General features: G+C 48.9%; 1 protein-coding gene and 1 non-coding gene across 2 annotated transcripts in view; one reads left to right on the top strand and one right to left on the bottom strand.

Annotated features, from left to right (window-relative positions):
• LOC134059619 (ADAMTS-like protein 1) overlaps positions 1-10,000 on the bottom strand; it is a 78,788-nt gene that overhangs the window by 10,798 nt on the left and 57,990 nt on the right. The window contains exons 17-24 of the mRNA XM_062516062.1: positions 9,864-9,987; positions 5,194-5,252; positions 3,967-4,133; positions 3,741-3,852; positions 2,529-2,774; positions 2,235-2,405; positions 1,873-2,156; positions 600-727 (exon numbers count right to left, since the gene is read on the bottom strand). Coding sequence (XP_062372046.1) covers positions 600-727; positions 1,873-2,156; positions 2,235-2,405; positions 2,529-2,774; positions 3,741-3,852; positions 3,967-4,133; positions 5,194-5,252; positions 9,864-9,987 — 1,291 coding nt within the window. The remainder of the gene's footprint in view (positions 1-599; positions 728-1,872; positions 2,157-2,234; positions 2,406-2,528; positions 2,775-3,740; positions 3,853-3,966; positions 4,134-5,193; positions 5,253-9,863; positions 9,988-10,000) is intronic.
• Positions 1,243-1,373, top strand: LOC134060734 (small Cajal body-specific RNA 8). The gene has a single exon (XR_009935337.1). It is a non-coding gene; the product is annotated as a small Cajal body-specific RNA 8 (non-coding RNA).

Genomic DNA, 10,000 nt, shown 5'->3' on the forward strand with positions numbered 1-10,000 from the left:
TCAATCAAGTGTGGCCATGTGACCCCCATGAGAATGAATAGGTGTCGTTTCACTTAGCATGGCATGTCTGAGGAAGGGCTCACAGGGCCGAAACGTCAGGGTCTTTAAATAAACAGATGGGAGCATGACTCTGGCTGCAGCGGACCTTTCTCTTGCTGCAGAATATGGAGACAGTGAATGTCTGAGGGAGAGGGATCTTTCCCAGAATGCTTTGGGTTGCGGCGGGGTTGGGTGGGTGGGCCATGTCTCACCTGTGAGGTGCAGCATTGAGGAGAGGGAGACGTCATACACACACACACACACACACACACACACACACACACACACACACACACACACCTGTGAGGTGCAGCATTGAGGAGAGGGAGGCGTAACACACACACACACACACACACACACACACCTGTGATGTGCAGCATTGAGGAGAGGGAGGCGTAACACACACACACACACACACACACACACACACACACACCTGTGATGTGGAGCGTTGAGGAGAGGGAGGCGTGACACACACACACACACACACACACCTGTGAGGTGCAGCATTGAGGAGAGGGAGGCGTGACACACACACACACACACACACACACACACACCTGTGATGTGGAGCGTTGAGGAGAGGGAGGCGGAGCCAATGTGGTTGTGGGCGGAGCAAGTGTAGAGGCCAGCGTCGGCGTCTGCAGGGCTTCTGATGAGCAGCGAGCCGTCTGGCAGAAGGCCTACTCTGGACACACACACACACACACACACACCAGTTACACACACACACACACACACGTCTGGCAGAAGGCCTACTCTGGACACACACACATACACACACACACCAGTTACACACACACACACACACACACACACATGTCTGGCAGAAGGCCTACACTGGACGGACACACACACACACACACCAGTTACACACACACACACACACCAGTTACACACACACACACACACACACACACACACACACACACACACACACACACACACACACACACACAAACGTCTGGCAGAAGACCTACTCTGGACACACACACATACACACACACCAGTTACTGAGATCACAGGTATGCGATGGCTCAACAGGTAGAGCAACAGACTACTGCTCCCAAGGTCACAGGTTCAAATCCCAGTGAAATCTCTAGACCAGCACTCAGAGTGCGTTACCTGTCCACCTGTGATTGAGGTGTTAATGGTGGACACCTGGACACATGCTCAGTTAATCACCTGTAAAGCAGGTGTGAATGGGAGGCAGATACCTGGGTAGTGCTGAGTCGTGCGCTGCCCACCACTGGCTCTCCCTACAGCATCCCTGCTCTCTGATGACCGGGGCGAACTGAGTGAAATCGTCACGGACAGATACGGAGCAGACACTTTGTTTATGTTTATGTCCATTAAACCATATTAGACACCATGTTTATGGGGCAGCCGTGGCCTAGGGCTAGGACTTGTAACCGGAGACTTGCCGGTTCAATCCCAAACCAGTCCACGGCCCCTAACCTACACGGCACCCAACCCCTCACTGCTCCCTGAGCGCCGCTGTTGGGCAGCATTAGTGTGTGATTCACCTCACCATGTATTCACTGCGTGCTGTGTGTGTTCACTAATTCATGAATTGGGATAAATGCAGAGACTGAATTTCCCTCACGGTATCAAAAAATAATATATACTTATACTTATACTTATATCAGCACACACATCAGTGCTTACGCAGGCACACAGTATACGCATGTTTACACACACGCACACACACCAAACCAGCACACCAGACCAGCACACACACAAAACCTTACACACACACACACACACACACACACACACATTTGCAGTGACCCTCCCCCCTGAGGTAAAAGGTGCGTCCAGGTGCGTCCTTACCTGCTGCTGGCCTGCAGCTCGTGCCCGTCCTTGGTCCAGGTGAGGACCGGTTCCGGGTTCCCCTGGGCCTGGCACTTGAGCCGCAGACGGATCGCCCTCCTCGGAACCAGAACCGGCCCGCCGCCCACGTACGCCACCGGCTCCAGAGGAGTGGACGCTGCCGCGGTACCGGAGCCGGAACCGGCGGTTCTGTGCGGAACGTGGAGGGTGGGCTTACGGAGCGGCCCGGTAGAGAAGGACGCGGTGCGGCGCAACAGCTGCTGCTGCTGGAGTGTGTGTGTGTGTGTGTGTGTGTGTGAGTGTGAGTGAGAGCTGGATCCGGACGAGGGCCCGGTGGACCCGCTGGACGAGGAGGAGGAGGCGGTGGAGGTCTCGGAGTTCTGGTCCGGTTCCTCCGGCGGGTGGAGGTGCTGCAGCGCGGACTCGTTGTTCTCGCCGTTGTGGCTGTGCGGCGTGAGTTCTCCGAAGAGCTGCGCCAGAACCGAGTCCTTGTGCTGGCCGCCCGACAGGTTCCGCAAGGCCTCGTCCAGCGCCTGCGTCTCGGCCACCAGGATCATGGCTCCTCCTCCTCCTCCTCCTCCTCCTCCTCCTCCTCCTCCTCCGTCCTCGGCGGAAGGGTCCAGGAGCTCCTTGGAGATGCTGCCCTGCTCCCTGGCCTCCAGCAGCCTCTGCACCAGGGCGTCATAGCGACCCAGCGACGCGCGCATCTCCCGGGCCTTCTCCTCCGACACCACCGTGGCCGCCGCCATCATCGTCGCCGTCGACGACGACGCCCCTCCCGCCAGCTGGGTGTTCTTCTTCTCCCGTCCGGCGTCGTTGTGGTCGTCGTCGTCGTGGTCACCGTTGGCCGGCAACCAGAGGTTGCCCTGAGGCACGGCCAGCTTCCTCTTACTCCCGATGACCTTTTGTTGGTGAAAATATTGCCAAAGTGAAACAAGAGATCCAGTCACCAAAGGTAACCAACCATACGGTGCCCAAGATGTAACATAATCTCGTACAATTGACACTTAGTGATGGAATTAACCAATATACTACTCAAGTCTGTAATTCATTCTGATTTTAGAACAGCTAAGGGGGGTTTTAGGCCTAAAAAATCCTGTTCTAAAATCAGCGTAAACTACGGACTCGAGTGGCTTATTGGTTAATTCCCTCACAATGGTCAATTGTACAAAATGATGTTACATCTTGAGCACCGTACAGTATACGGTTACCTTACGCTAGAATCAAGATGCAGAGTTTAATTCGTCTGTACACAGGACACACTCAGTCTACTCTAATCAATGGTTGTTGACACAAACAGACGCATTAACCCTGGGGCCTTATATTATCCATGTTTAGACGAACAGTGCAGATATCATACAGGGCCATTAGAATCATACTTTCAGTGCAAAGTGACCCACTAGTGAGAAAGACAAAGTTTTAAACCACAGTGCACATTACAATATTGGGCCGAATGCAGAACATTAAACCACATTAGAATATTGGACATAATGATAATTCCACATTCTCTCACCTTGAGCACGAAGCTCTATGTACGTACAGTCACCTATGTTTTTATTCTGCTATTACTGTTTGGTTGTGTTTATGTAAAGCACATTGAATGACCTCTGTGCATGAAATGTGGCATAAATAAAATATAAACTTGACTTGACTTGAAGTATGTGTGTGTGCATGCGTGTGTGTGTGTGTGTGTGCGTGCTCAATTCCACTTTCTATCACCTTCAGCACGAAGCTCACCGGCCACGCAGGTGTAGACGCCGGACTTGACTTGACTTGACTTGACTTGAAGTATGTGTGTGTGTGTGTGTGTGTTGTGTGTGTGTGTGTGTGTGTTGTGTGTGTGTGCGCTCAATTCCACTCTCTCTCACCTTCAGCACGAAGCTCTCCTGTGCCTGGCCCGCCACACAGGTGTATACGCCAGCGTCCGACACCTGCACCTGCTGAACACGGATGTAGCCCATCGGTGAGACGGTCAGTCGCCCCGGCAACAGAGCGGCCGTCGCCCCGGCAACAGGACCAGGGGGCAGCGACGACGGAGATAACGACGACGATGGCGACATCCCTGTCCCAGACGACGACGACGACACTGACGGCGTTGACGAGGCGCCCCCTAGTGGCCGGCCGTCCTTGAGCCAGCGGATGTGCCCCTTGCGGACGCGGCGAGTGGGGCAGCGGATGACCACGGAGGTCCAGGGCAGCAGGTAAGCGTAGCCGCCCACCAGGAAGTGCAGCTTGCGGCCCTTGCGCCACTGGATGTACACCTGCAACCAAATCAAATCAAATCGAATCAGATCAGATCAGATCAAATCAAATCAAATCAAATCAAATCAAATCAGGCTTATTGGCCAAGAACAGTAGACTTAGCGCATACAAGGAGTTTGGTCTCTGCATTGATCCCATCCGTGAATTAGAGAACACACACACACACACACACACACACACACACACTAGGGTTGGGACTTTAGATGAATTTTTATGTTCGACTAATCATAACGTTATTGAACAATTAATCGATTATTTGCTAAATCATGACGTCACATGGCATTCAGAGCCGTGTAAACATTTGCCCTCACCCATCAGTCCCACATGTCCAACACGCACACAATTGATATTAACGATGATATTAAAAAATCAAGAAATAAGTTGTTTACAACAAATTGTAAACTTTATTTTACAGGGCATTATGCCATCCGACGTAGGTCCTATTTGAACATGTAGGCTAGCGATTGCAACGCTCACTGGTCATCTCCGGTGATGGTTTTGTTTATGGTCGGATGAACATTTTGTTACCTTGCCGGTCGGCCCGTTATCTTATCACTTTTAACTTCACTTGCCGGCAGCTTGCGAGGTAATCGTTCAAACACGGGTTATCCTAGTTGTATATTGGTGATGAAACAATTAAGAGGCTTGATGTCTCGGAATACCAGTTTAATAGGCTTCTTTTCGTTTAACATGGAGATGCTTCACAAAACAGTTCTCCCGCATTCATTAACATAACACACACTTCTCTAACTCTCGCACTTCACATTGTTCTAACCACAACACTTCCTGCTTACGTTTTACTAGGTACCCCGTTCCCATGAGCCCCTAAATAAAGAAGAGGTCCAGCACTTTTCCTCATCTCTGCTTGTTTTTGTCATGCGCGCAAAATACCGGAAAATGTTGCAGTTCTCATATTGCGTGAGACTAAAACGATTATTCATTAGGCATTTATTTTATTCGAATAAATTCTTAACAAACATTATTCGATATTCGATTATTCATTAACAACCCTAACACACACACACAGTGAACACACAGTGAGGTGAAGCACACACTAACCTTGCGCTGGGCCAGGATGCTCGGCTCCGCACGGGACACCGACGGCTTCACCGGGGGACCTGTGTGAGGGGGGCAGACACACACACACACACACACGACAGAGCAGGGCAGAGAGGTCAGAGGTCAGCACTGGGGCTGGTCTGGTCCCCAAGTTTGTGTACTGTATATGCGTGTGTGTGTGTGTGTGTGTGTGTGTGTGTGTGTGTGTATGTGTGTGTGTGTGTGTGTAATGTGTATGTGTGTGTCTGTCTGTCTCTCACGTGGACAGCATGAGAGCCCTCACACACACACACACACACACACACACACACACACACACACTGCCACGTCTAGCCTGAGAGTGCTCTGCTCCCTCCACTCCTCTCTCACCACTACACTGGAGCACTCCACCACTCCACTGCACAGCTGCAGCCCTACACACACACACACACACACACACACACACACACACACACACACACACACACACACACACACACACACACACACACACACACACACACACACACGTCCTGACCTCACTGTTATAGCCATAGCCATGTATGCAAGTGTGTGTGTGTGTGTGTGTGTGTGTGTGTGTGTGTGTGTAAGCATTGGTATGTGTACTGGTCTGTACTGGTGTGTGTGTTTATCTGTGTGAGTCCACAGCTGTAGTGTTAGAGAAACGTTTTGAGTTCATCCCCAAAACATATATGCAAGCGTGTGTGCGTACTGTATGTGTGTGTGTGTGTGTGCGTGTGTGTGTTCATCTGTGTGAGTCCACAGCTGTAGTGTTAGAGACACGTTTTGAGTTCATCTACATAGCAGGTATGCAAGTGTGTGTGTGTGTGTGTGTGTGTGTGTGTGTGTGTGTGTTTATCTGTGCGAGTACACAGCTGTGGTGTTATAGACACATTTTCAGTTCATCCCCATAACATATTTGCAAGCGTGTGCGTGTGCATGTGTGTGTGTGTGTGTGTTTATTTATCTGTGAGTCCACAGCTGTAGTGTTAGAGACACGTCTTGAGTTCATCTACATAGCAGGTATGCAAGTGTGTGTGTGTGTATGTGTGTGTGTGTGTGTGTGTGTGTGTGTGTGTGTGTGTGTGTGTGTGTGTGTGTGTGTGTGTGTGTGTGTGTGTGTGTGTGTGTGTGTGAGACAATACAGTCAGGAGACTGCCGTGTCAGAGACAGGTTTTGAGCTCACACCCATCTCCATCTCCAGGTATGTACAAGTGTTTGAGCACTGGTGCGTGTGTGTATCTCTGTGTGTGTGTGTGTGTGTGTGCGACTGGGAGGCTGCCATGTTAGAGACAGGTCATGAGCTAACACCTGTCTCCATCTCCAGGTATGGATATGTGCGTGAGTGTGTGAGTGTACATGTGTGTGTGTGTTTGTCCTGGAGTACACTGTAATGGTCGAGACACATCTTCAGTTCACGGTCATCCTACGGCCATCTCCATAGCAGGTATGCAAGTGTGTGTGTGTGTGTGTGTGTGTGTGTGTGTGTGCCATGGGAGGATGCATGCGTGTCTGAGACAAGTCTTGAGCTCACAGCCGCCTCCACCTGGTCCTGCTCCCCTGCTCTTCCCAGAGTGCAACTCACAGCCCAGTTATAGACCGACACAGAGCCAGACCATGACCACCTCTGAATCACATCAGGGCCTGTGTCTCTCTGAATGGGTCACTGTGTGTGTGTGTGTGTGTGTGTTTCTGTGTGTATGTGTGTGTGTTTCTGTGTGTGTTTCTGTGTGTGTGTGTGTGTGTGTGTGTGTCTGTGGCAGTTAAAGAGTTAAAGATGCCTGCACACTGTCTCAATAAACATCAAACATTTGGGTCAATGTTCCGTCAGTTTGTGCCTGCTGGTGTTTGAGTTGGAGTTTAACGTGTCCAAAAGTCGTTGTTTTTAATCAATGTCTGGGCCGTTGGGTGCTGGAAGTTGGTTTTCTGAGCACTCTGAAGACTACAACCACCAACTGCCAACTTTAGAATGTTGGGGTTTGTTGGCATCTGTTGGGGCACTGTGCAAACATAAGCGGAACCGCATGAAGAGGGCGCCGACACGTTCTGTCATTTGCCCGCGCTCACCAGTGCGGAACTGACAAGCATTTAATCAACACTGGGTTTAAACGAGCGGCACAGACAAAAACAGAACTGAATAGTTCTTTAGTCTGCGACACAGAGTGTGTCGCGGTCGTGTCAGAATCGGTGTGCTGGAACCTTTACTCCACTGTGGCCTGCGCTGTAAACCCTCTCGGAAAAATATTACAAACATGCACACACACACACACACACACACACGCACGCGCACACACACAGACACACACACACACAGACACACACAGAGAGACACCCCTCTCGGTATACATCTCTCTCCCTACTGCGGTCTCCCCTGTCCCTCTTGTCTGGCCCGAGCCAGTAAATACCAAACTGATAGTCCGAGTTCCGAGGGAGGCTGTTGGCCCACCGCGCCGGTGTCAGGATAACAAGTGGCTCAGGACGCGGATCAGCCCGGCACAGCCGAGTGCACAAGCGACCGGACGGATATTAGACACACATAATCTATGCGTTAATAATACTGCTCCTGAGGGATCAGGGCAGTCGGCCTGGAATGAGGCGATCGACTAACCACACCGCCGAGGAGACTGGGAACGCATGAGGGAGGGAATGTAACGTCTATAACAGCCCCAGCATAGCAGGACACTCATGTGAACATACTGTAGGGTTTCTAACAGTCTCCGCACAGACAGAGAAAGAGTTGCAGTATAGAAAAGCCACTCGCATGAAGGTACAGGTTTATAACCGATTCAGCATAGAGAGAGACATGTGACTATCGGGTTCATAGCACTCTTAGTATAGAAATCGACTCAAAGGAAGATAGGGTTTATAAAAGCTATACTGTATAGGATGAGACTTAAAGAGAACTGGAACAATAACAACTTCACGTTAGTGGCGTTGCATTAAGAAATACAATATACATTAGAGGTGTCGTTATAAGAAATACTTCACGTTAGTGGTGTTGCGTTAAGAAATACAATATACATTAGAGGTGTCGTTATAAGAAAAACTTCACGTTAGTGGTGTTGCGTTAAGAAATACAATATACATTAGAGGTGTCGTTATAAGAAAAACTTCACGTTAGTGGTGTTGCGTTAAGAAATACAATATACATTAGAGGTGTCGTTATAAGAAATACTTCACGTTAGTGGTGTCCACAGCTGCCTGTGTGCTCTCCGCAAGCGATTATCATCACTGACTTCCTGACTGATGCATTTGGCTGATGTTTTTGTCCAAAGCGACAATTCTTACATCCATCAGTGAAGGTATCAATCTTGTGAGGCCTGTGAGGCTGGGGTCAGGCTGCGCTGGGTCAGGAGGGGATGGTCCAGTAATTAGACCGGGTCATTTATCAGCGAATACGGAAAAGCTTCAGGCAAACGCACGCAGAGTCTGTATCATGTCTCGTCAACAATTACGACCTCATGTTGTGTCAAACACAGAAGGTTATTCACCTCTTCCAAAACTTTCATTCATCAGTGATGTTTTCAGAAAGGGTTCCATTTCCTGTGTTTTTTCCCCACTTTGCATACAGTGTCAGTGAATGAGGTTTCCAATCACAGTATTTGACAGAGTAAAGAGCCACACACACCAAGAATGATAACTCTAACAATGACGGCATAAAACCCCATTTAATATGAATGACAACAACCACACATACACTATAAGGACAACGCCACTAACATCTAGAGCTATCTTTATAGTTATCGCTCCTGGTGTGAACCGCCCTAACAAAAACAAACCGACTTGCTGTGCGAAGGAGGTATATGGAGAGTGGAATGTACAGTATAGATCAGATGAAGGAGCTGTATGGAGAGTGGAATGTATAGATCAGATGAAGGAGCTGTATGGAGTGTGGAATGTATAGATCAGATGAAGGGGTTGGGGGTCTTACCCGTGCTGGGCAAAGTATACAAAAAATGGACTCAGAGTCTGAAGGCCTAGAATGTGTGGTGTATAGATTAGACATGTACTGTATGTATATAGATTATATGAGGGCGTTGGGGTCTTAGTCTTGCAATGCTTAGACATATTTATATAGATTAGACATGTATGTATAGATTATATATGGATTAGTGCAGTGGTTCTCTTTTTTCACCATGAGAACCACCTCAGAGAACAACTGACTCTCCAAGTACCACCAAAAAGCTAGTTTAAATTGAAAGATTTTTCAATATATATCATTTGAAGTGATTCTTTTGTCTTCATGAACTAAAACAGTTTGAGAACCACTGGATTAGTGTATAGGTTAGATGAGGGGTTGGAGGTCTTACTCTGGCAAGGATTAGAAATATATAGATTTCTAGATGAGCATATAGGTTAGACATGTATGTATAGATAATATATGGATTCGTGTTTAGGTTAGATGAGGGGTCTGGAGGTCTTACTCTTGCAGGGATTAGATATATTTACATTAAAGATGAGTGTATAGGTTAAACGCATATATTGTATATGGATTGCTGTATATTAGATGAGGGGGTTGGAGGTCTTACTCTTGCAGGGATTAGATATATTTACATTATAGATGAGTGTATAGGTTAAACATGTATAGATTATATACGCTATGGATTAGTGTATAGGTTAAAAATGTATAGATTATGTATGGATTAGTGTATCAGATGGATTGGTCTTACTCTTGCAGGGCTCGTTGGCACAGGGCCGTACGGTGCCGGGTCGGGGCACGGATGAGCAGGCGTCGGGCAGCAGGGTCTGGTACTGCCCACTCTCACCCTGGCGCCGACACACTACCAGCTGCCTCTGGGTACCCTCA

Source organism: Sardina pilchardus, chromosome 16, assembly GCF_963854185.1.
Source record: "Sardina pilchardus chromosome 16, fSarPil1.1, whole genome shotgun sequence".
NCBI lineage: Eukaryota > Metazoa > Chordata > Actinopteri > Clupeiformes > Clupeidae > Sardina > Sardina pilchardus.